The sequence below is a fragment of the Anas platyrhynchos genome, chromosome 13, assembly GCF_047663525.1.
Source record: "Anas platyrhynchos isolate ZD024472 breed Pekin duck chromosome 13, IASCAAS_PekinDuck_T2T, whole genome shotgun sequence".
NCBI lineage: Eukaryota > Metazoa > Chordata > Aves > Anseriformes > Anatidae > Anas > Anas platyrhynchos.
Genome location: NC_092599.1, coordinates 18666005 through 18693102, shown reverse-complemented (window position 1 = coordinate 18693102; position 27098 = coordinate 18666005). Strand labels below are relative to the sequence as shown.

General features: G+C 40.9%; 1 protein-coding gene across 11 annotated transcripts in view; it reads left to right on the top strand.

The window, feature by feature from the left end:
- The window catches only part of IQSEC1 (IQ motif and Sec7 domain ArfGEF 1), a 342853-nt gene that overhangs the window by 162463 nt on the left and 153292 nt on the right, over positions 1 to 27098 (top strand). For 7 of the 11 annotated variants that reach the window (XM_038186147.2, XM_038186144.2, XM_038186150.2 and 4 more), the window contains one exon: positions 21551 to 21595. The exons of the other annotated variants lie outside the window; for them this stretch is intronic. In XM_038186147.2, coding sequence (XP_038042075.1) covers positions 21551 to 21595 — 45 coding nt within the window. The remainder of the gene's footprint in view (positions 1 to 21550; positions 21596 to 27098) is intronic. 11 annotated transcript variants of the gene reach the window in all.

The window sequence follows — 27098 nt, the reverse complement described above, 5'->3', positions numbered from 1 at the left end:
AGACTCCATGAGGTGCTCTGTCTTTGTTAGTGGTGCTCTGAATCCAGGTGTTACGTCTGGTGTGAAGGGCAAAGTAAAGGAGATGGTGTCTGGAACCAGAGAGGCTTCAAAAAGGTCCTGGATCTCTGCAGTCTTAGTTGCACTTCGGCTGCTGAGCCTCCTGCCTGGTATGGCCCAGCTTATCTCGGTGGCCTTGCAGCTAGTGTATGTGCAGAGCAAAGCCTTAATCGTATCTGTTTCCCAGTCAAAGAAAAATCTGGTCCCACATTTTCCAAGCACATTTTCTGTGTAACAAAGTTGAGTTAGAAGTTCAGCCTATCTGTGCAGGTGCCAGGTATCACAGGATCACAGATAGCTTACACTAATAACACACTTTCACTTTTGTGCTCCTCCTAGATGTCAGCTTGGAGTCTAGCCCTTGAACTTTCTGGTGACTCGGCTGTTTACATCACTCCTCAACACATAGGTTGTATTTACAGGGTGAAGGCAGGTCGGTAGCCAACCCTTTTCAGAAGGCTTCCTGCTCTGAAATTGGGGTGAGGGAGCGGGCAGGTTGGTTTCCTTGGTGTTAGTGCCTTACAGCACCAAATCACTGTAGCTGTCAGCTCCTCGGGATTTTTGCTGTAGCAATAGCTCCAGACAGGCAGATACAATGAGTAGTGCTCATGCTTGGGAGTGTCAAGTTTTCCTTGTATCTGTATTGTTGGAATAGATATGTGATAGGCGGGAATATGCAACTACAACTGCAGACAGATTTGCTTACCACTATGGATCTTTGGATCTGATGTGTTTATTCATAATTCTGTGATTTCCTTGTTCTGCTTTGCATGAAATGTTGGCTGTCACTCATTCCTTTCTCCATCCATTTTACCTTCCATCTTTCTAATATTTAATTAGATGCCCTTATCATGTCCAAAGGCCATTTGCAAATCTTGAAGCTAGAGATTTTTCTTTTCTTTTTTTTCCCCAGTGATACCTGTGAAAACAAAAAGATAATGCAAAGGATGTTATAGTACCAAAGAAATCCCATCATTTTCTTGCAGTCCCTACCTGCTTAATGTTTAATCAGCACCTCTGGGAGGTAAAACCATTATTCTGAAAATTCTGTGCTTATGTGAAATTTTAATGTGGAATCTTTGTTTCACCAGGTAATGTTAGCGTATGTGCAACAAACCACTGTATCAAAGATGATAGGAGGAATAATTGTGCTATTTCTTTTTTCCTGAGCCAGTGGTAGGCATCGTAGCTGTTTTGTTACCCGAACTGGCTAACACAGAAGCTTAACATACAGTGATGTCTGGCTGGCAGATGCTTCTCTATTGAATAGAGTGATTTCATTTTTCTGCTTTTTCAAGAGCACTGTGGGAACTCTTGCACACTAGGCACAGTCAGGGAAAATTGGGAACTCTTTGCTTGGATTCCTGAAATTGAAAAATACCAATTTTTCAGATAAATGTGGTTCTTTTCAGCTCTGTTTACTTTTTCCATGGGTGAGCACTGTACTGTTTGCCGGGCTTAGACAAATAGCAAATATTTCTCACACAGCATCTATAAATACATCCCACACTACAGAGCAGACACCTCAGTCCTGGGGTAGTTTCCCAGTCAATGATTAGTCACAGGTAAAACTGTAGCTGCAGCAGCTGTGCTTCACAGTCCTTTCTACCGTTGATATGACTGTTTATTGAAGTTTTCTACAAAAATAAATAAATAAAAATAGACATCTTATTTCTAACTGAATAACAATTGCCTAACTATATAACTTAGCATATAAGCACTTTTTTCTTTACAATATGCAGGGATTTAAAAGCTTGACTATATATATATTATTTATTTATTTATTTATTTATTTATTTATTTTTCACATTAAGCAAAGGAGTGAAATTAAGGTATCTCAGATCAGCCAGCATCTTGCTTAAGGTTATCCTGGTTTTCAAGATGAACAAAGAAAAACGGATCTGAACACTGTCCATATCTCATACTCTGTGCTAAGTCAGTATGAGAGGTTCAGATGATTAGATAAGGCATCTGTGTTCAAACCCTATGGCAAAAGAAAGCTGGCAAAATTATAGTAATACTTGTAATTTTCCACTTGATGCCTGTGTGATATAGTGATGTAAAAAGGATGAATTGTGTTTGTACACGGCAAATTGTTTGAAAACAACCAGGAGTTGTCAGAATATCATGAAATTTACTATTTGGTTTTGAATTTTCTTGCTTTTTCTTCCTTCGTTGTGTTTCTTTCCATCCTCCTCCTTTAGCTCGTTATTTAGTTTAAAGGAAGTGATCACTCGTGGTTGTGTTACTGGTAAAGAAGTGACCTCCTCCAAGCTTCCTGCTAAGCCGGCATCCCCTCCTCCACCTGCCATAAAGCACGTTATAGCATTACAGATGTAGGTATTCCAAACTGCTGCTTTAATAGCCTTTGTGCCTTCTGGTTTGTAGCACCATTCATGATGCTGGCAACTCTGCATGGGAACAGAGTTCTTTCGACTCAAAAAGAAGGGGGGTGAAGGGTCAAGTGCAGCTCTATCAATCATCAGTACTTCTGTGTGCAAATCACCAGCGGAGTGGGAATGCATCTATTCTGCATTTTCAGTGAACTATGGGCAGTGAAAATCCTTGTGGAATGTTTCTCTTTAATATGTTAAAAAAAAAAAAAGACCCCATGGCCACAGTAGGCTGGGTTATGTGTATGACTGCTTAATGTCATTTTTCATATGGGAAAAAAAATTGCCCTTTTGAAACAGCTTTTGCCTGAGAGTTTAGCTGTCAGGTATTAGCCTGTGCTCCTTTGGTTGTTATTCGTTGCCCTGAAAGTCCAGTCTCTGACACTGAAGGGATTACCAGTTGGTACTTACAAGCAAGTTGCACTGTTTGTGAACTTAAAAACAAACAAAAAACAACTCGATCTTCATTTTCCTAATGCTGTTCCCTATGATTCTGTTCCTCTGTCTTTTTTCTTTCTTGCCCCCCCCTTCCTTGGCAGGGAAGATAATGTTCTGCACCAGTTCTGCTGTCCACCTTCGGGGTCTAGTAGTCCATCTTCAAGATAACAGAGAAGCTCGGGGTCGCTAAGTGTGCAGTCAGTGCTACATCTGTATAGTCCATCTCTCCTCTCTAACTGGTGTGTATGGGACTGACATTTGCATGGATGCCGTAGGATTCTTGTTCATATCAAGTCTGATTTACTCAGAATGGCACAGCCGTAAATTTTTATCATCAGTGCTTAGTAATCTTTTCTCCGTGCTTTTCTACAGCTCTCTTCCTTGTGTCCAGTATTTGAAACACTTGCAAACTGTAAACAATACATAAAATGCACTATTTATTTTGAAGTAAAATAAACAGTACCATAAGTCTTTAAGTGTATTGTGCGTTTTGTTACTGTATGTGGTCATGTGGCATGAAGGGCACAAACTAATGTGATTTCTTCTCCCCCAGGTGTTCAGAAGGTAGGAGTGGGGCAAGCTGTTTCTTGTAATGTCATCTGTATTAGGATGGTTTTTCTGCTTACAGTCCTAAAAGTTTGCTTCAAGTCTGGGAAAACAACATGACATTTTGTGAACGTTGCTATGCAGAGATTATCCAGAACTATTGTTTCCTTGCTTTTTGTTTATTCTGAAGGACCAGCACGTTTATGTCATTACAGCAGGTACTCTGCCTGTGAATGATTACATTTCTTAGCTCCTTTGGGATCTGTCTTCTAATTTTGTTTGCCTGTGTCTGTCAAAGTCTTATGTTAAGCATTACAAAAAGTACAAGACCATTATTTATGTGCTTCTGGTATCTAAACGATGAAAATATTTTTCCTCTAAGCTGTGCACAAAATTGTCATCAAAGAAACAAACTTGTAATTGAATGGCCCCACAACTCCAGCCAGATGAATGTGAACATGCCTGTGTGTGTCTAAGAATAGAGTCCAAGTTACCATTACCCAAAAGGCACTTTGATTACACCTTTCCAGACACATCTTGTGGCTCTAGAATAACTGGAGGATTTATATTGGTTGGATCTTCCAAACTTAAACACACCAAGCAGGTATACCAGGAAACAGATTTTCTGTAAAGTGGCATTCACTAGCCTGAAGCTAGCAAGGAAGAAAAACTTGGGCGGGTGGAAGGCTGTTAGGCTCCTAAGCATGTTGTTACTATCATAAGTTAAAATTTTACTCCAAACTACGTGGATCAGACGTGGTTGGGTGAAAGGTGAAAAGCTGGGGAGGGAGGGAGGGTTGTTTTTTGGATAGTTATATGTAACTCTGAAGATTGAATAAAAGGAGAATCATCAGAATCAAGAAGGGAAGAACTGCAAAGGTAGCATAAGGATCATTCTCATCCTACATAATGTGCTTTTTTAATGACTCTGAAGGTATCCATAGTAAAAAAAACAAAAACAACAAAAACAACCACACAAGAAAAAAAAGACTATTTGCTTTTCAGTTAGATTTGATCCTAGTGTTTCTTAGCACTGCTCCAATATTATGCTTCGTGTTAAATGTTTTCTTGTACCTGCCTAGGGTGTGATCCTGCAGTGTCTGAAGCCTAAGGAAGAGTTTGCTTGCAGAAGGCTAATCTGCCTTCATGATTTTACAACAGTTTGCCTACGTCCCTTGTTCTGACAGTGCAGAGTGAACAATATTTGGCTTTTTCCAGCATTTGATGTGGAATGCACCCTAGTTTCATGTGTCTCTATCTCTTGGTATTAGGTGATAAACATGAAGTACTTTCGTTCCCACTGTAAAATGTGCAAATTATCTATGCAGAAATAATATCGTAGATTACTGCAGTTTCATATGTCATTGGGAGTGTTCTGATGTTTATTGGGCAGGGTAAAACGCTCAGATGTCTGAATGATGCTGACTTTTTTTAGCCTTTTACTGCTATAATTAAGATTTTCTCAGAGTTGCTACCCAGAGATAGCAACAGTAGGAATTTCTGATATTTTGACTTGCTTATCTCCCTCCCAAATGTAAACAGTGATTAACTCTCTCTACTTGGTGTACTGAACAGAAGCACTGTAATTATTCTCTTCTATAGGGTAGGATTTGTCCCATCTTTTAATAAGTATCTTTTCTATATTTGTGTAAGGGAAAACAAAGAAGAAAGGCTACTGTTAAATATGAAAATTAAAGCCACCAGCTCTTGGTGCCAGCCCTTTTGCCTTGGATGTGGTTATAGTTAATGATGGCTCTGGTGAAAATGAAGTAAAAGACTGATCAGTATTATTAGCTGTAACAGGATGCTATCATTGGCTCTTTTCTATCTGGTAGTTTTCCAGTTAAGGGAAGATAATATCAGTATAAGTTGCTAGCATTTGAAACAATTGTTGGTACCCGTAGTGTCTTCAAACCATGGCATTTACACTACATTCAGCAAATCAAGAAGCTGACCTTCTCCCATGCAGTGAAAGTCAGAAATGCACAAGTAAAAATTTTCCGATTTAAATAAATCATGGCTGGCTAAATAAATCATGCTATGAATTTTAGGATTTAGCACTGGAACCTGGAAGGAATTCTTCTTTAGTTTGCCTGAGTTTAGAGTAGGTGACCTACATGCTGCACATCGTTATGAAACAGAGAAAGGCAGCAGTGGAAAAATTTCCATTTCCTCCTGATTCCTAGATGATTTTGCAGCTGCTTTTGTGAATAGTGAAGACTGTCTTGTGCATTCCACTATGGGAGGTGGAGGAGAAATCAGATTTTTCATGTTTTTATAGACCAAATTGTTTCATGCAGCACCCTGAAGGTCATGAACACTGCTGCTTTGGAGGAGTTCAGCTGGGAAATTTCTCCTTCAGCACTTTTAGGCACTTGCACCTATTAGGATCAGGATTTTTTGGTTTTCTTCTACAGTGTGGATTTCTCCCTTGCAAGCATAATCAGTTCTTATATTCTTAGGGTGGTTTTGCCTAAAATAGGTGAGTAAGACCAGTTATTGCAGAGCAGCTACTGGCTTGCTGTTATTTTCTGCCCATGCATCACTTCCTCTCTCTCTAACTGTGGCTGCGGGAAGGCGTTCCAGCAGCTTGGAGCAGTTTGTGCAGACACTTTGTGCTTGAATGGCGGGGATTTTTATGCACCACTAGATGGAGCAGAGAGCAGCTCAGCTGTGATAAATTGAAGACTCATCTCCCAAAGTGGGATTAAAAATAACTAGCTGAAGCAAAATATTTTAAAACATGAGGAGAAGAAATAGTCCCCTGGAAAATGTTGTAGAGTGTAGATCTTAACCATGACTCAAAGCAAGCTTTTAAAAATTTTCTTTAGCCATTGCACCAGCTCCAATTTCAAGTAACTCAGGATTCACAATTAATTAGTATCATGGATAGTTTATGGCTATGGAAGCTCCTTAGCCATAAACCTCCCTGAGCCCAGGAAAGAAGTGTAACCTGCTGTTCAGAATGAAGCAGCATTAAAATAGCATTTAAGGTGACTGACTCACTGTGCTCTTTGTCAAGGGGCAGTGACTTGGCTTAGTCCTTTCTGCAACCTCCTCATTTGTAATTGTGAAAGGGTGACATTCCCATTGCATAATATTGATTTGCCAAACTGACCATTTTGATCTGCAGCACTAAATCCTTTTCCACCATGAACAATGAACCCAACAGAAAATTTTCAGTAAACTAAAATAAAATAAAGGCATAACCAAAAATATCTACATAAACATCTGAAGGTATCTTTGTGTTGGTGGCAGGATTGTAAATGTTACAAAATGTTACAACAATTTCTGTTTTTTCCAAAAATTGAACAGTTCCTGAAATGGTGGCTAGAGGGAGCTCCAATGCAATCTGTTTCGAAGCTTTCTCAGCAAGTAAATCACTATAGACATGGCCTATTTTATTACTTGAACCTGTAGATAAAAACAATGGTGGAAGCCATCAATATTGATTTATATTTACTTTTAAATGCTATTAACGCTGGGGATGGAGGAGTGTTTGATCACATGGAATTACAAATAGGATATATATGCCAGTTTGCCTTACAGTCAATTTTATTTACATATTTTATGGTTATTACCGTATATATATGGAGTCTGCTTGTGTAGCGTGGTCCACCTTTCCCTTTCTCAAGCTGCAGTACAGGGTGAGTTCCAGGGAAGGTGCGTGTGTGTACCTGTAAATGTATGGGGTAGGATGGAAGGTCCAGCTGTCCTACTGCCAGATGTCTGTCACATAGCAAGGAGTATGTCAGCAGGGCAAGCCTACAGTGATACTTCTCCGAGGCTTCAGTACATTTTGGCAAGAAACTAATCAAGCTGTCAAATAGGTTTTCAAATGAAAAAGAATTGATAATTACTATTTTTAAAGATGGCATGAAAATTTCAAACCTACTAGAAGGAGATTTCTATTGTCAAGGCAACAGAAATTCTAGTTTCATTGATCTACCTCTACCCAATTGATTATAACAATTCAGTTCAGGGTACCACACTTATATTTACAGGACATTTGGCTTTTTCTCTTCTACGTGCAGGTATGTTTCACATTTTCTCTAACTTCACAAAATGTGCACAGCAATTGCTCAGAGCTGGGTGGGGGAATTTGTAAGCCAGTGCAGCTGCACAGAAGGTCTGAGTCATCTACAACAGTAACGGCTTTGTGACTCCACGGAAAGTGAGGTGATTTGTGATTTTGTGCCCCCTACCCCAGCTTGCTGAAGGACGCTTTTTTGGCCTTCCTTTCTGAACGGGGTCGTGGCACTGGGCAGGAGCATCTGAACATGCCTGGCCGCAAGTGTGGTGCTTGCAGGGGCTGGTTCCTGGCTGTGGTCGGGGTATTACGTGCTCTGGTGAGCTGGCAAAAATGGACAGATAAAGACGAGACACAATTTAATTGAATCAATCCACAAGGAGAAGCAACATCTAAGGAATTCAGTACGTTTTTGCCTGGCCAGATTTTTTTGGACCAAATTCAGGCTCCTGTTCGCAGCTACTAGGTGACACAGTCCTGCTGCCATCCAGTTTCCATCCTGTAATGTACAGAACTGTCTTCATTTACTGGTCCTTAAAAGAGACATCAGAGATCTAGGGGGGCTGAGAGGGATGTCCCCAGGGAAAGGATTCTACAGGGTTTCGGTGTGTTTTTGTTTGGTTTTGGTTGTGATTGTTTTGCTTTTTCACAAAAGGATGACGTTATAGGGCTGGAAGGAAAGAGAGTACAGCTAATAAGTTTTGGTTTGCCTACTGAGCAAAGATTTGGGTACTCGTTAAGGACTGATTAGGTCAAATATAGATGCAAAGAAGGGTAGGAGGTTTCAAAGATCCTGAGCAGCATGGCTTCCTCTGTTTTGCTCAGCTGAAATCTTTAGCTGCGATTACTGTGTTGCCTTGGTCGTTGCTGTAAAACATGGGTGTTGCTGTTTCCTTTTAGAGATTCTCTGTATTTGCTGAATGAGCTGGGTAGCTGAAGTTGCAGATACCAAAAGACTATTTCTTCCTAGTGTTATGTTTATTTTCCACATTCAAGTGAAAAATTCTACACAGGATATGGGGTTTCATGAAAAATCTATTTTCTAGTGTTTCAAGCAAGTGCTTTTGTTTCCACACCCATTAGGGTTCTTTTTTTTTTTTCCTTTTTTGATGTTAATTGTATGCTCTTTGGCCTTTAGTGATTTTGGCTTATGCATTCATAGAGCTAATACATAAAATCCACCCAATTTGTGACCCGTTATTGTAAGTATTTTTCCTAAAGAAAATATGTCACACTTTATTCACCTCTGAATGTTTTCTCACCCATCACTGGGAGCATGGCACACCTGCAAACTGGATAACATTTAAATCTATCTTGCTCTCTTCCTCAATTAAATTCATCTTTATGGAGAATTCAATTAGTTGTAATTGATATTTTATGACAAGACTTTGCCAGAGGCTGGTGTAGTACAGCTAATTAATCTTTGTCAGGTGATGTTACTTAAATAATTTTATTTTGTAATCCTACAAGCTGTATTATTAATCAGGTGACAAGTATTTCTGACACTGGAGAGAATGGGTGACTCGCCCCCTGCTCAATCTCCTAGATGTAGCAGATGTTTCTGACAAACAAGTTTGTTTGCTCATTGGCCACGAGGTGTCTGGTGAAAGCAATTTCACTCGGCTTTGTCCTTTGTTAGTGGGCGAGCCCTCAGCTGTGCCTGCTGCTCTCAGCCGGCCTTGGGAGCTGCGTCTCCAGGATTCATCATTAAATTGAGGTGCTCTCCACATGCGTTCAGCTTTCACGAAGCCCAAAGACATACCTTCTGCTTTATAATCAATCTTCATTATTGTCAGTTCTATTTTCATTTCAATTTTGTGCAGTTCAATGAAAATATACCTATTTCGGTGCTGCCAGTAGGTACTGGGTTCCAGGTAAGATGTGAGCAGTAGTTCTCTCCACAAATCCACTTGCTTAGATTACTTCAGTGCTTCAAGGCAAGAAAATAGGCATTGCTTTTTGAAATAAAACTGAAAATAATTGAGTATTATACACTGTCAACTCATTTCACGTTCTTCATGAAAGACTTGAGGATGATCAAAGAGCCATTGATTGATGCAAAAGCTTAGGTGTGTAAGCGGAGCAGCAGGAAGCCTGGCACTTCACTACAGATGAGGCTTTGTGAATGCTAAGCTTTGCTTTCATGTTTCATTAGGCACTTGTCTCAGCCACAAAACTTAGTTCATCTTTAGGATGTCCATGGGCAGCTTAGCTGTGAACAGGAAAGCTTGGGAGGTAATTTCCACTAGTCCCTGTGTAGCACGCCTCCTCTGTCACCCCTTTGCTTACAATGGAGCTGCAGAGGCTGGTAGTGAAGTGGTGCTCGCTCTAGCCAGGCATGTAAGTGTAAACGCCAGATGCACATTTCCACCAGTCATTTGTTTCATCTGATTCCCTAGTGCTGAAAATGCAAGTGGTGTAATAGTCTTTGGGTAATACATATGAAAATGAAGAATGGGGAAGATTCATTTAAAGCTTTCTCTTTTCAGGTACCGTGTCATTTTTCCCCCATGTTCTTTGTGTGTTGAGAGCTTTTTTGAAGCAATTTCAGAGCGCTGTGTGTGTCTGTAACCATACAGCAGTTGTAACTGCATGTAGGTAGCAGTTTCCCAAGTATGATTGTCCTCCAAATATGCACAGCTGCATCCAGTTGGCAGCCAGAATTTTTGGCCTGCTCAGATGCATCTGGCATTGCACAGTCTGATTTCTTGGTTTACATTGAAACTGTTCTAGTTCCCACGGGTGGTACAAAGGCACCCCGAGCAGATCCACTGTAAATACCATGTGGAACTTGGGCTGAATATGGCAATCTCCTTTGAACTCTGAAGTTGTGCAAAGCATGTAGTCATCATGCTGTGGTTTCCGCTGGCTCCTTTTATTATGAAAAGCCAGGGTAGTGAAAATTATTATCACAATAAATTCAATTTATTTTATTTACCAGGTTTTATAACATGAAATATAGAATCTGGTGCTTTTACACTCCAGCACTTGTGTAACTTCCTAAAGCTAGGCGACCTCACTGCTAACCCTTCTTTTTGTTCTGCCACCAACATGCTGACGTAGCTCCAGTTGTACTTCTTTTCAGATTGTGTAGTAGTCTGCTGGTTGCATGTTATTTCACTTACATTTGTAAGCCTTTTCTTCCAGAAAACAATGATCCTTTTTAAAAAAAAATACGTAATTCCCTTTTCAAATCAGTAGATTTCTAGCCATCAGCAGCAGAATTACTAAAATGTTTACTGTGTATTTGCAATGATAAAAAGGTTGTTTTCCATATATAAAATAATCATTATAACCTCTGACAGACGGATAAAGTAGTGCACTGCAATTTAAATTACCGAGTCTGCCGATATGGATTTCTCTGTCAATTTTCCTTTTCAGAAATTATAAAAAGGATAAAATAGATGCAGCTTTACTGAGTAGTAAGGAAACAGCACATTTATTGTAGGTCCTTGAATCCACTTAACGGCTTGTGTGATTCTGTTACATTTCCTGGGAAACAAAAGGGTCAGGCACACTGATCCATAGCATCTTTTTGTAATCTGCTGCTGCTTGTCAGATGCTTAGGTAATCAAGGGAAAAAAATCACTGACATGAAGAAAAATGATCATTGATTGCAAGACAGTATATTGAAGTAGGTTGAAAGTCGTATGAATTCTTAAACTGTAATATCGATGTTTGTGGCCAGCTATAGGAACAAATAGCTTTGTCATGACACACGATAAATTAGCTCCTGGCAGTGCAGACTGTGGCTCATGCTGCCTGCAGGTCTGTGCAAGGGAAGGAGGCTCCACTGCAAGCCTTTTGTTTTCCTACACCCCTGTGAGCGGGTGCAGTGTGCGAGCTACAGGGAGGTGCCTGCAGCACGTGGCAGGGCGCAGGAAATACTTAAGCTGCAAGCTTCTCTCAGAGCACTCATTCGGAACCAGGGAATTAAAAGCTGCTGATGTGAGGTTGAAAAACAAATTCTTATTCTATGAACCAATATGAAAGGGGGAGTAAAGGCTGTCACTGAACTACTCCTGCGGTGTAGCAATGTTCTGCTCCATGCCAACAGACCTTACGCTTTGAACTGCCTGCACTCATAAAGTTCTTAAGTACACGTAAAGGAGATATAACGCAACGGAAATGGTCTCTGTATTTTAAAGGATGAAGTCATAACTCTCAGCTCTCAGATTATAATGTAATGGGGCCAATTTGATGTGTTTATTTTCATATTTGAGTTTTTTTTAACTGCACTGCATCACTTGTGCAGAGGTGTTAGTAGCTGTTTAGGAGGACAGTAGTAACACTATAGCTTGCAACAGGAAATGTTATGATCAAACACTTGTTTAAAATCCATTTTACGTTTCCTCAACAGCCTTTGTTTCCTGCTATTTTCACTCATGCAATCTCAAATGCCTTGCAGGGATACTTGTAGAACTTAGACCTTTGTGGTACCTGCATGTGTACCAGTGTGAGGACATGTCCAGAAAGTATCTGAGGGTTCTGTGTTTTCTTCCTGTGACAACATTTTATTTATGCTGTAAGTAGTCATACAGAATGAATAGCAGTGAGCCTAATTTGGTTACTTTAAGAACATAATTAACAGTAATTAAGAAGCCCTGCACATAATGCTAAAGCATTTTCAGTTTTATGATGCTCATAAGCATTTATTTCTTTGCAGATAACGCAGGAAAAAAAAGGGGAAAGTTAGGTGCTTCTGACCGCAATAGACACAAATGAGAACCTTTAATGGCGTATAAGTTTGTTCCACCATATTGCTGAACAAGATGTTTTCAAACATTTCAGTCTCAGATTACATTAGCATCCTGGACCTTTGCCTCACAGGGGATTAAACATAGATCTGGAAACTTTAATGTCTTCAGATTGAACGATGCACAACTGGCTGCTGCTATCAGCAATGCACTATCTCTTCCTTCTTTGGAAAACCTCTATTCCCATGTTGCATGTATCAGTTGGTTTTGTTTTTATGGTTCTAAATTTAAGCTGCAAATGGTAGTGAAGCTTGTTAATAAACATCTGATCTTCATGCAACTCTGGGAATAAGTGTGATTCAAATGAGTTTGTTTCTAACAAACCCAAACCCACATCATTGTGATATGTTAATATGAAAGCAATTCCTCTGGCAAGATATCTTGAATAACAAGGCTGATTAGATGCCCAATGGATAATATGCTCTTAACCATTTATTGTCAAGAGGATGGCTCCATGATAAAGATTTTGTTGTTGTTATTTTCTCAGAATACAGGGCTAGGGGACTTGCAGCTCCTTTGGAAAACCTGCCTGCAGTCATCCCAAGTGGGGTCCCCAAGTCCCAGGCATACGCAGTTGGTGAACTCAAACCCAAAAAGGCATAGGGGTGAAGAGGCTTAACTGGAAGGGCCATTAACCTTCAGATATTATTGCAGGAGCAAATCTAGCTGGGGGGAGTCTTTCAAAATTACTTCTTCAAATACCGTCTTTTGCTGTGCAATGTGTTACTACAAAATTCCAGTTAGAGCCTTTCTTGAAAAGGAAGTTTCCCCAAGTCACCCCATTCTTAGCCTTGCAGATTGCTCTGGGACTGCAGGCCCCAGTCTTGTCTGTAAGCATGAACTGGTTTATTCTATTTATTTTTTTTTTGCCTCTATAGAAATTGACTTTTTCCTTTTCACAGTCATCCCAAATTAATAGAGTTAGCTGAGCTTCTTAATCTATTTCCTTGTGGCTTTTATGTTGACATTGAGAAGGCTTCCCTTCCTAGATATTATTTTTCTTACAGATTTAAAATCTGTTTGCAATACCATGATTATATTTTGGTTTGGAAAATACATCATAATAATGAGTGTTTAGGTATGCTTCTGTGCTGAAGGTTCTCTAAATTATGATAGAAACATGTGATGCAAATGGGTGCATCCTGAAGGAGGAAAAATGGAAGGAAGCACACGTGTAGCTTGCACACAGCCCAGTTTAAATTCAGTTAAGTCTCTAGTATGTCAAGTAGAAAAGCTTGTTCGGAGTTCTCCTAAAGATTTTTTTTTCCCCTCTCCTGATTCATTTCTTTCTTTGGGGCAAACCTTTTGGTCTCTTAGCCATGCGTTGTCTGGAAGTGATCCAACAAAAGTATCTGTCAGTTGGTTTTCTAAAAACAATCATTGTCTGCTTAGACTTGTAATCCAGCCTTAACTGTCAGAGACCTGGGAAAGCGAGCAGCCCTCTGAGCACAGGGAACGCGAGCTTCCCAGCCAGGAGCTGTGCAAAACCCCTGGACCCAGCAGAGCTCCACTCAGGAATGTGCTACGCCATTCAAGCCCCAAGTGAGGAAAGCTTTCTATTTCTAGGAGCAGCATTAAACATGTATTTAAGTACTTTCTTCTCTAAATGGTTCATTAAAATATCCAAAGCTCAGTGTATGAGAACAGTACATTTAGATGTGAGAATGTCAATGGTTTTATTTAATATTCTTAGTCCTTCTTCTGAATACTATGTTTTCATAGGTAAATGGTACCAGTTATGTCGGTAAAACTATGAAATTGCATATACAAAAGAAAGATTTAATGGAACCATATTTTCTACTTCTGTAGGATTCTGTTCCGGTGACTAATATCAGTGGAGAGACTGATAGCTCTGTCCTACTTACCAGGCAATTATGCCAAAGCCTCTGGAGTTGGGTTGTTCTACTTTCGATCCACGGTTCAGACATGCTACCATGAGACAGGTTTCTGAGTGAAATCCAAATGGAAATGTAGTTACCAGAAGCACTGCAGGTGTCCTGCTGGCGTCTGCTGTTGGTACATTCCCATTTGCAGACAGCAGAATCTGCCTGAGCGATTCAGCAGTCACAGAGTGGTTTGGGTTGGAAGGGACCCCAAAGCCCACCCAGCCCAAACCCCTGCCATGGGCAGGGCCCCTCCCACCAGCCCAGGCTGCCCCCAGCCCCATCCAGCCTGGTCTTGGGCACTGCCAGGGATGGGGCAGCCACAGCTCCTCGGGGCAGCCTGCGACAGGGCCTCGCTGCCCTCAGAGTGAAGAATTTTTTCCTACCGCCTGATCCCAGTCTCCTCTCTCTTGGTGTAAAGCTGTTCCCCCTTGCCCTCTCAGAGCAGCAGGAGGAGGCAGTGGCTTGGAGCAGCCGGGCCCGGGCCCCTCTCTGGCAGCGCTCCGAAGCGGGTGTGGGGTCAGGGCAGGCATTCGGTCAGAGCAGCCCGCCTTCGGTTCTTGGCGGCCGCTCCGGTCCCGTGTGTTGCACTAATTAATGCAGGACACAGCTGTGTGTCTGATAAATGATGCACCATCCCGAAAAGACATTATGACAGGGTTTCGAGCTATCCATCCACCAGATTCCTTCTGATTTCTGGGAGGAAACTACTATCCTCATTAGTTTCTGATCCATGATATTCAAAGCAGAGCTTCCTGCAGCTTGCTCCTTCAGGGCCAGTTGTTTGGCTGCGTAACAAAAGCCAATGCTGGACTGCAAGTCCCTGCTCCCTTCAGCTCAGGGCACGTTTAAGGGAATGCCTTCTCCCTGATGATTTGGCAGATCTCTGGGCAAAGGCAGGCTCTGCTAATGAAAGGGAAGCTGAGATGATGTGCTGAGCAGAAGCTAGAGGTGGGAAGGTAAAACTACTGCAAATGTTACTTCATTACTGGTTTTGGTTAAGCTCTGTGTTAAGTAACTTTGCAGGGTTGTAGGTCACTGAGCTACGCAGGGGAGCAGGCTGAAGGGGAAAGAGCTGAGTGTACGGTACTGAACTGCAGCATTGCAGGGAGATGCACGACCTGGTGCAGCGTGTGGTGCTTCACACATTTAATAAGGTGGCTGTGGCTCACGGTGCAGCTAAAGCATGTTGGTGGCAAGCTAGATTTCTGGGAGTCCTGTCAGCACTCACCAGAGTGACTATTATACAGTGTTTGTGAGATGCCATCAGTTTTAATGAGGAAAAGTGAGCACAACGTGATCACATTGAAACTGGCATACAATTATCAAGTCGGCTACTGTGTGTGAGGTGCTTAATTATCTCACGGGAATTTTCCATACAAAAGTCCCCAACCCTGTGTATTACCCTCCCTGCTACACGTGTTCCCACAGATATCCATGGGGCTAAGGTGGAAAACATTACAAATTACCTAGACTGAACTGATAGAAAATAAAAACCCAGGATACAAAGGGATGATTTTGTCAGTAGCTTGGTTGGTGACTAACGCAGTGGCTGGACTGTGGTTTCCAGTTTTGCTTCTGCAGGAGGGCATTCCTTTTGCCGTGCTCCTTTTGCTGCCTTCCTTCTGCCTGTTATGGTCAGCCACGTTGGCCTTCCCTAACAAAGGGAGCAGTGAGACTGGGACACCAAGCGTTCAGCAGTGCTAGGTTTCGGACTGCCCTCAAGCAGGGTAGCTATCCCTAAGCTGTGTTTTGGAATACAGATGATTTGGTCCTCCTTTGTAACAGGATGTGAGGTCTCACATCATCGGGCTGCAGTCAGGTTTCCCTTTCTGCTGCGGGCTGCCAGTTTGTACAGAGAAACTGTGACAAGCAGCAATTACTCACTGAGCAATATATAGCAGTGTCTTAAATGTTTAATGTTATTCTGTGTTCCTTTCCTCAGTGTCAGAAGGATGCAATACCATGCTGCTTCTAGCACCAAAGGTTTGGTAGAGCTCAGAACTGTCTTTTTTCCCCCATGCACACCATCTGAGCTGACATTTGCAGACAGCATATCTTTGTATTGGGATGCTCCAGATGAATTTCACTCCTCAGCCAAAAGATGATATATTTAAGCAATCTTTATTTGGGACCAAGCTGTGGGTTTTTCAACTACAACTATTTAATCTGTCACCATTGTGCGTTTTCATGCCAGAACATCTTGACTTCTCTCAAACTGGAAAATTTTCTGGCTTTTTGCACAGTGCCTGATCAAGATGTGTAGTTATTTGTGGTCTCTGCCAGTATTAAGATAGGTGGTACTGTGGTCTCATTAATCCTCTGGTTAACTGAGAATGAAGTAGTTGCAACCATCTGCAGTGATGGAGAAGGACTGCTCCTGCCTGAACGCAGCGTTACTCAGCAGAATTGAGCCTGTAGGGCTGGAAACTGCCCGCAGAACCCCAGGAAGTGGACGCAGCCATATCGAGTCGCCACAGCGTGGGGGCTGTCACAAAATTATCTGCTCAGCGTGGTAAGAACCCCCATATAACTTTGCACTCAGTCAAGATCATGTAACAAATACTCTGCAGAAGACGTGTAGCACAGACACAGGGCAGGACTGTTGCAGTGACTATATTCTGCTTAGCCGGTCTCAGCAAGAGCACATTTACTAAGTGCTTCTGTCACATTGGCACCTGCTGCAGGCACATTGACATCTTTCTTAGAAATACCGTAATGATTTCCATTGTCACTGTTGCACACTGAGACACAGAATAGCTTAAATGAAGGCCTGTCTTTCTAATGCTGTCTCCCCAATCAATAGCACTCCTTGTTTATTATCAGAGCTGGAGAAAGCTAGGCTTTAGATTATTGATTCTTCAAGGCATTCATTTTCCAACTTCTCTATGTCCATATGGCATCAGGAAATCCATCTGATGCAGTCTCAGAGGTAGCCTTCACTCAGAGTCAGTTCATACCTATGAAAAATCAAGTCTTTTTTTATCATTAAAAGGAAGACAATGAGACAAAACAAAACACAGAACTTACTGCTCAAGGTACCAAGACACTATTCTTGTGCCTCACTTAAACCTGCTAAAACATTTTGCAATATGATCTAAATACCCAGTTGCTAGGAATTGTTTGCTCACTGCATGGCTTTCATAAGCAACTCGTATATACAGTGCTTATAACAGATGTTACAGCCTGCAGCCTGGTTTGGTGCTCCAGGGCAGAATTCACAGCTAGAATTTATTTAATCTTTCTGTCTTTGGAAACTTAAAGCCTACTGCATAAGGAAACACTTGTATAAATTTTAGACCAATGATTCTTCGGGAACATTTTTTGTCCTGCATAATGTTCTGCAGAAAGTAGGTATTTTGTGATTTTATTTTATTCTATTTTATTTGCTAGCTGACTGAAATAGATACAAGCTGTAAGCAAGGTTATAATTGAAGAGTTGTACATATCTGTATTTCATGGAACTTTTGTCCTTTAAAGACACTGTTACTACCAAGAATTACACCCATTCTTCAAATTTCATGCTGACCCTGTTAGCTCCAAATAATTCAGGCAAATTACAGCCTTCTGTGCTAGGTTTAGTTACAGTTCATGCAAGGATTCCTCTGCCTTTTCTCTAAAATGTCAAGAACTTGCATGAAGAAGAGATGTCATTCAGCCAACTCACCCGTGACATTGGTGCAGATTTCCTCAGCTCCTTACCTAGAAGGTCCCTGAAAACTCCGTGGAAACAAACTGAAGATGCAGGGCAGCCTGCAGGGCTGCTTGGAGCACTTCCCTGCTAATGCAGAGCTGTTCTGCAGCACGTTCTCTTCTGTTTGGTGGCCATCTTTCAGCACAATTTTCAGCCAGTTCCCTGGGCATAGTTTTACAGTTAATAGTAGTTATTTTTATTTCATTTCTTGCATATGAACAACGCAGAAATTGTGCATATGTATATAGTCAAGTCTAGTATATTTTAACAGCTTTATCTTTAGCATCTGTTTTTGTTTTTGTTTTCTGAAGTACAAATGTCCTGAATTTTGAACTCATCCCATTATGGAATGAACAAATAGAATTGTTAGACCTTCCTGTATTGTTCTTTACAGCTTTGCAATGTTTTGTTCATATCCAGTTAATTTGAAGAAGAAGAAGAAAAAAAAAAAAAAAAGACCAAAAACCAACCCACCTTGTTCTGAAATAATCTAAAATAGATTTTTCTTTTTTGTGGGCTTTCCTGAAGCAGGCAATCCTGAAATTGCTTTGTGTAGAATGAGATATTTGTTTGTTTGCTGTAGCATAGTGCTGCTATGTTCAGGTTTGGGGTTATTTTTGTTTTAAATTAACTTTCTGTCTTGGCACAATGTTTGGAAGAAAACAAAAGACTTAAATGGTTGTTTGTTTGTTTGTTTGTTTTTAAAAAAAAAGGAAAGAAGGGGGAGTGGTTACGTAACTACACAAAGATTATTCTGTAAACTTGATGAGAATGAACTAACTTTTTGTACTATGAAATCCAGAGGTCTTAATAGATTTTAAACCTAATTTCTCTGTATCTGCTGGCTGTTTTCTTGGTCATTAAACTTTGCTTCAGCCTTTGCCAGTCTGCTCCTGGGACTTCCCACCAAGGCAAGTTGAGTGTGTTGGTGTGGGTGACCAGGTTAAAAAGTTTGGCTACAGCTGCTTCTGGGCACCCAACCAGCCTTGGCATGGCCCTTGGTCTCCTTCGTGCTCTGCAGCAGGGACTTTGTGCTTCTCTCCAGCTTGTGTAGCCCCGTGCTTGGTGCTGTTCGCAGATCTCATCTGCACATGCGATGACCAGCAATAAGCCTTCCTGCAGAGGGCTGCTTTCAGTCTGTATTTGACTGAAGAAATGGGTTGCATGAGGATGGGAATTCCCAAACATGGGGACGTGACCATCACAGGCTGTCTTCTGCCTCCATGCCCCTGCAGGAGCCTCCCTAGCTCCCCGGTGGCAGCGCAGTGACTCGGAGGCTCCACGTGCCCGCAGGCCGCCCACCACCTACACAGGAGCTTTTGCAGCCCTTCCACCACCGTGGGGCTCTCTGGGCACTGGGCTTATTGGCAGCTGCTGTGGCTCCGTGTTGCCAGCTGCCAAACTGATTAGATCTGTGGCTTCTTGTGGCCAGGGCTTTTTAACTGCAGTTACCAAGTGTGTAAACACTGTTACTAACAGCGAACCGCTGTGAGCAGCGGCAGGGAAAGCTCTGAAAAAATTGTCTTGGTAAGAGTGGGACCTTTTAGTCCTGTTTCAGGGCAGCCCCAAGATGGGTATTGTTGCTGTGGAAACTGTGCTTTCTTCCTGTGTGTTTAGAAACATCTGCATCTCCAAGCTTTCAGTCACTGGGGATCCCTACATTAGGGGTCTTTCTTTGGAAAGAAAACAAGGTGTCCTTAATGAAGCTGTAATCCTGCTGCTCGCGATTGTGTAAGGAGTCCCCGAGGTCACAGCGTGCTCAATGTCACCCGGCACAATCAAGGCTGTGCTGGGGCAGAGGCTAATCAGCGGTGCCTTGCGTCTCATTACCATCTCCTCGTTATGCACAGGGTATTGTCTGCACCCAGACAGTCTCTCTTAGATATTTTTTTTTATAGTGGCAAGGGCCAAAACTGATAAGAGAAGATTTTCAAATGTGTTAAAGGCAAGGAAAAAGTGTCAGGCTTGGTGAGCATGTTGGCACTTCCACGGAAGACTGCATTAAGCAATAAACTTAATTATAAGTAAATTAAGTTCACCCTTTTCAATTGTTAAGCTAACAATGAGACACAAAGCCAACATATGTAAACCACCCCCTCAAAATTCATCACTATTCACAAATCTTGAACTCAGAGCAAACAAATTACAGGGTGGAAAAAGTTCCTCAAAATGTATTTGAAAGCTACGCGTGTGCTTTAGTTAGGGGTTGTTAGGACAATATGGTTTGTTTCAATCCTCGGACAGCTAATTCTTGCAGATGCTGTGCTTGTGGCCTCCTCCCCTCACACAGCCCTCCCTATTTTTGCAGTCATACCAGTAATCTTGGCATTAAAATAAAGGGTTTGCAATTGATTTACAAATACTCCCTGCAAGTATACTTTGTGCGATTCTAATGCTAATTTTATGAGTGTCCATAACCATGCACATTGATGACTATATGAGTAGAAGCTAATTTATGGCAGTTTGTGTAAGAGATATAAATGGGTAAGTACAAACAACCTTTTAAATTTATTCCTAACATGACGATGTTGTATTCATTATGCGGCTTTGGCTAATATTTTATTACAGCCTGTGGAAAAACAGTTTTCATTTCACCCTGAAAATGTAACTCCATCGTATATGTGTTTATAATAAAGCTGTAGTCATGCACAATGAGAGCAATTTTCATTAGTAATACCACACTTCGTGTTAAATTGTGCTATTTAGACAGTAGTGTAGTTGTAGTCACCTCTGTACTCCCAGTGTCTTAACTAAACTGCTGCAATAATTCCTCTGGAAGACTCTGGAGTTGCCTTTTTGGGTAGAGAACGAGAAGCCAAAGAATTTGAAGGATGGCTGTTCTGCTAGTAAATACACGTAGGAAATCTGATGCCCAGTGTGAGAAAAGCCACCGAGAAGGCAAAATACAAGAACAGAACTTAGCATGGCTGTCACAGGAGGGTTTTGCCCTCCTCCTCCTTCTGTATGCAGCTGTGTTGTTTTTGCTTAGCAGCTGTACCGAGGAGGAAATCAAGGTGGCCACAAGCATGCCCTTGCAGTCTGCACTGCGCTGGTCCTCTGTGATCATGATGTGGTTATGTACGGTGGCTATTCTTTGCTAGAAGGCCTTCTGCTGAGGGTGCTTTTTGGATCTTGAAATTTCATACGCACCTGAATTAAGGATCAACTTCATGGTTTGCGGAAGGGAGGCGTATGCTCAGGGACAAATCCCAGCAAATGTAACGCAGGTGTGCCTGCTGGGGAACGAGCTCACAGCTCCAAGGATGTTTGCAATGCCTGTGGTCTTCACAGCTTTCTGATGCTTCCTGAGGAAGGTACTTGTATATTTTGTTGGTATATTCCAAGGTTCTGCACTGGTATAGGTGGATTGAGCTGAGATTTTATTGCTAGTGCACACAGTGCAGGACTGAAAATAGAAGACGGGTTCTGGAAATATTTAATATTATGGTGCACACAGTAGAACTCGGTAAGTCATTCATATGCCAAAGTATTGTCGTTCACATTTGATCACATTTTGGTTAGTTGAGCAAAGATGTTTCTGTAATTCCCTTTTCATAACATACAGGAAATAGCTGCTCTTATTTTTTTGTATGTGGTTGGGTTTTTTACATCCATATTTAATGTCATGCTATGTACTTTAAAACATCAATAAAAAGGAAGCCAATGTAAAGCTGTTAAGAATTTGACATTTATGGACATAGTGTTTTTATTAGTTCTAATACCTTGTAATTTTATTATTTTACTGTTATCAGGAACTCATTGGAAACAGGAAGCAGCATCTCTACTGATCCGCTCAGGTACTGTAGTAATATAGATGTTAATTTTAGGTTTGAAATAATAAAAACAGCCTCTAGTCTGCATCAACTATACATCACATAATTTTATTTTATGATGTATAACTAGTAAAGGCATTGAGTAAGTGTGTTTTTTTGTTTTGTTTTTCTGTTTGTAAGAGGGGATAGCTCTCTTTCTTCCAGGATTTCCAACTTGAAATTCAGTTCTAGCTTTAAACACTGTATTTCTTCTCAGAAGAGCATGAGGAGATGGAGGGTTTGTGCATGCACTTGGGCAAGCCGTCTCTCTCAGATTTTTGTAAACTTGTGCTGAAAAGAGTTGACCTTCCCTGGTAGTTTTATGCTACTTTGAGTGAGCAGTACTGATTGTGTCTAAATATTACTCTTTTTTCATTGCTCAGCATTATCATAAAATCACATGTACAGACTTCAGAGACTGCTATCACACGAGTCATCGCAGTGACTGAGATTTTACTTTGATCACACAGTTTAGAAGAAGTACTTAGTACTGTTAACATCGCACATCAAGTGGGGACCTCGTTTGTTTTATTGTCATAGCTGCACATTAAAGAGTGCATCAAAGTCACACACTTCCTTTGATTAAGTTGGGGCAAAATCCTTTTCTCTCAAACTGGCAGTTTGGTGAAAGTCCTCCTTTCTGAGGTGTTTGGTATTGAGGATGTGAATCTTTCCATACTGCATAGTTTTACTTTGCTTGGACAAAACATTAGTGGGAACTGCTTTGTTTACCCTTATTTAAAGTACAGGCTTTCTCTCTGTTTTTAATTTTCCATTATTTTCCAGTGTATGATCTTCTGAAAGTATATTACTATCATTTCCTAAAACACACACACACACACACCAACACTATGGAATAATATCATCTTTGTTTTCAGCTCAACATAGTTCCACTGGACAGCATTCAGCATGACTGAGGTTTTGTTCCATCTCCCGGTTTGACTGGTGCTGTTTCTTTGTGTGGTAGGACAATAGAGGAAACAATGTCAGCTTCCCCCTTCCCTCTGCTCTTCTGAAATCTTCTTGTACTAAGAACATCGTGTAGCTGATTTGTGATTTACTATTCTCTGGGCTAAGATTCCCAGAACCAGGTATTGCTGCCGTCTTGATTCCAGGCTAGACAAACCTTTGTGAGAACAGAAGATTTTATTACAGTGCTTTTCCTTCTAGTGATTTATTTTATTTTTCTGTGGGAGGATGTCAGTGAGAAAGATGAGGAAGGAATGGATAGATGTAAGAAGTGGTTGAATTTTCACATTTGGGAAAAGGAATAGCTTTAGCTTGACTGAACAGGCATTTACTGGAAAATGTAGCAGTTGAATCATTTTAAGTTGCTATGTGCTATAAAAACATGAATATTTTCTTGGGTTTAGTTATTTTCCATAAAATGAGACTATGATATTTAATATCCACCAATATGGCCCCTGCTGTTGTCCCATGGCCTCATGAACCATAAACTTTCAAACACACAGCATGTGTGTTAATTTCTGTGGCACGGGCTCTCATTAGTATGCATTTGGTGAGCAGTGCTCTTTTCTGAAGCCTGCAGCAGAGAGGTGCAGCCTGGTATGGAATCCCTGATTGCGCTTCTTTATATTTCAAACAATAGTTCTATGCTAGTTATATTCTAGGCTTCTTTTACACGCACTACAAAAATAATAATAAAGCTGCAATTTAGAGATGTTGCAACTTTGCTCTTTATCCCACGCACTTTTATGAAACTTCTGTGTTCACATATTTCTTATGCTAATGCAAACATGATCTTCAGAATATGTGTTTGGGTTTTTTTTTACAGAACTGTCTTTATAAAAACTTATTTGGCAGTAAATGTATGTGCATGTAAATGTAAAGGGTCCTTTTAAATTTAGAGATCTGGGAAGAAATAATATTTTGGAGTTACCAAATGAGGGGGTAGAAATGCAGCTCTGTAACTATGAATGAAACAATTATTTGAGAGTTTTTAAGCATCATAAAGAGCAATCACAGAGGAGACCTTAGAAAATCTTCCAGATGATATTAGGTGAAACGGTGACTTTTCCTAGGGTTAAATATTTGTTGAAGAAACAGCATGTAAAATCTAATTGAATTCAGTAGGTCAAACGAGCCTGTTTTGGACCTGTAATCAGGCAATGTTCAAGGCTATTATTTTTTAGCAAAATGACAAGACAGAAGACTTCTTGTCATTGAAAGTCTTCTCATAACACTGTTGAGCAGAGTTGTCTTTGAGTGACCCATAAAATGGAAATGATTAACATGCAAACATCCAGTGTCCTATCAAGCAATTAGTATTTTCTGTATTTTCTAGGCAGGCTGCTTTTCTTGCGTTGCACTCACCAACTTCCTCTCCCCATCAGTCAGTTAAGTTTACCCTATAATAACCACTCTTCTAGTTCTCAGCTTCTCTGGAGCATTGTAATCCAGACCTCTTATTTTGTTAAATTTCAGTTGTGCAAAGATTCCCCACCAGACAGATCATTTGTTTCCCCAGGATTTGTTTAGACTGCACTTGCATTCTGTAGGTCAATTTGAAAGTTACGCAGTTGTGAAATTAGGAGTCAGTGCCATAAAGAATAAAGGCTAATGTGAAAAATGTGCTTATGTCTGTTAGGAAGAGAAAAATCTGTACAAGCTGACATGCTATATATATGTGTGAGTATGTTATGCTTTGCACGGTCCCCTTTCATACTGTGGATGGTATTTTTTGTGGATATTTTGTGTTGGCCTCTATCAGTTTTCACCTGGTAGCTGAGAAGATTTTGTTTTCTGAATCAGTGTGAGTCTCCTGGAAAGCTGTATTACCAGACCTGCTTCAGATGTTCCAGGTATTTAAATATTTAAGCTTCTCAGATATTTGTGGCCTATATGTCATTTGTAACAAATTCATCAGCTAGTGGGTGATCTGTTTACAGAACATTCAGAAATAGATATTCAGTCTTAAGAGAACGGCAAATAACTTATTACCCAATTTCATGAAATTTTGGCAATTCCTTAAGGCTTAATAACAAAGAATGAAGGATAATATCAAGTGGGGGAGTTGAATAAACCTGAGAGCTGTTCAAAGCAAAGTAACTGTGAACTATATCAGAGCATCTCCAGGCAGCGGAGTCTCTTTCTGAGTAAAGGGCGGGGGAGTTAATTTCCCTGATTCTCTCCACACCTCTACAAAGCACTTCACCATCATGTCTAGGTGTCTCAGTGGTGCAGCAGAGCCCAAGAGCTCTACTCATGTTCCACCTTCTGTTTTCCCCAGTCAGGAAGGGATGCTTGCTGATGTGGTACCCAGAAACGCATAAAAAGGCTGGAAAGAGAGATCTGGTTTGGCAAAGCCTTTAACATTAAAAGCTTCCATATTTTTGTTGTAGCAACCTAGGAAGTTTCCCAACAAAGTTGCACATGGAAACTATTGCATTTCCAGTGTCAAAACGGGGACGCAGCGTACAGGAGCTGTACGGTGAGCTGTAAGGCCTTTAAGCATATCAGGAGCTGTTCAGGACCTGTTCAGTTGCACAGACTCCTGTGGTTTGCATACATAGTACAAGTCTCACTTTTCAGTGGGGTGTGCATGGTGCGCATCATGGAATTGGTAGGGGAGCTCCAGGATCATCATCTCGTGACACACTCGAGCTCTGCAACTTATGAATCATTAGCGGGAAGTTCTTGTGCATGGCCACCGAAGTACTTCAGCCTGACTTCATGAAGGGCTCATGGAAAGCAGTCCTCTTACTGCAGTTCTGTGCTTTGTGTAAGCAGACAAACAATATTCTTCTGAGCAAGTTAAATATTCTCGGAATTTTCTTGTCATGTCACGATAAAGGGTGTGTGTAATTAAGCAAAGTCTCAGAGCAGTTGAATTTATGAATTTAATGAAGAGTTAAAGGTTATATAGCTAGACAAGTTCATTTTCCTGTTTGTGTGTTTGTTTTTCTGAGAGATGTAGTTCGTATACAAGTAACTGTAGCAGGCACTGACTTTATGCTAAGTTTATTTTATGTAATACTCTTTGTCACAAGTGACAAAGCTTTATTTCAGCCTTGTGGCTTGTCGAGGCAGCCATCCCTACAAAGGGGAGTTGCACTTGTATGTTTTCATCTTGCCTCTGTTTGTTTGTTTTTTTTAATGTCTAGTTTTGAAAGAATTGTCAGAGCCTTTGGAAAGTTGATGCCAGAGCTGCCTCTCCTTAGCAAAACTCCAAATGATGATGTTTTCAGTGTGCCACTCGCTTCTGGTACCAGCGCTGAAGCTGCAGCACGTCCAGAAATCACTGCCCTATTAGGCCTGGGAATTCGAACTCAAGGGTAGCAGTAAATGCCTTTCTGAAAGAGCTAGTTTTGCACCAGTGTGAGCGTGAGATGAAGCTTAATTTTCTTTGTTGTTTTCCTATGGAAGACAAGTAAAAATGAAGAACATGTTGAAAACATGGTGCTTTTCATTTGCAAAGGTCCTAATTAGCATTTTGCCTGCATGCGGTGCAGTATAATCAGCACTGGTTGCTGTCAGAAAATTCATGAGTATATAGCTTTTGCTCACTAGTCCAGTAGGTAGAAGCAAGCAATTATGGTGACAAATAGCAATTTTTTTTCTACAAAGAGTATGATGGAAAGAAATTGCTTTGCAATGTGAATAGTCAAAGTGTAAGTTGTCAGAAAAGTCTCATTTTAGGGCCAAATCTTTGGATGGTGTCTCAGGAGCTTAATTGTCTCTGTATGGTTTTCCCCTTCTTTCTTGATCCTGAGAATAGCTGTTCTTGGTTACAGAGCAAGTCCCTCCTTGATGCTTTTGGCTGGCTTTCTTGTTTTGTTTTTGTTTTGAAGGAATTCCAAGAAATTCAGGCAGAAGAATGCTCCAGTAAGGAAAACTCAAAGGTAAACTTCTCTGGCCATCCCTTTATTCTTGGAAATAAAGGGAAAAAGGTTTTCCTGTTATCCTCTTGGTCTGCTCCAAAGGGTGCATACAGTGCGTTGCCATCTCACCAAAGTCAGGGGACAGCACCAGGGAGACTTGGGGGAGGCTGAGACTCAGCAACAGGCACTGAATCCCAAAGGGCTTCATTCAGTTCCTCTGAAGATAAAAACTATCCCTCTAAAACAGGGGCTGATATTAGGGATCAAAAGCAGGAATGGAAGATTTTGATAGGAAAATGTAACATTTGACATAATGGTTATCACTTCCTGGAGAACTGCCAAGTTGATGAAGCCCCAGAGAGTGTGAGATCAGGAAGAAAAATAGACTTGAAATTTCATACTGTCTCATATTGTTACTTCTGAAAAGTAAGCAATTGTGTTTTCTTGGGAATCGCTTCATGAGTACCGGTGCTGTTGCTGGTCTGAAAGAAGTCCCAAGGAGTAATTGCAGGCACAAGGCGGAGGCAATTGATTATTTTGAATGGAATCTTTAAAAGATTTTTTCTTTCTTAAAAAAGGTCCAAATCAACTGCACATCATGTTTTTGCTTTTTCATACAAACTGGTTTGTTCATGATCTGTTCATTT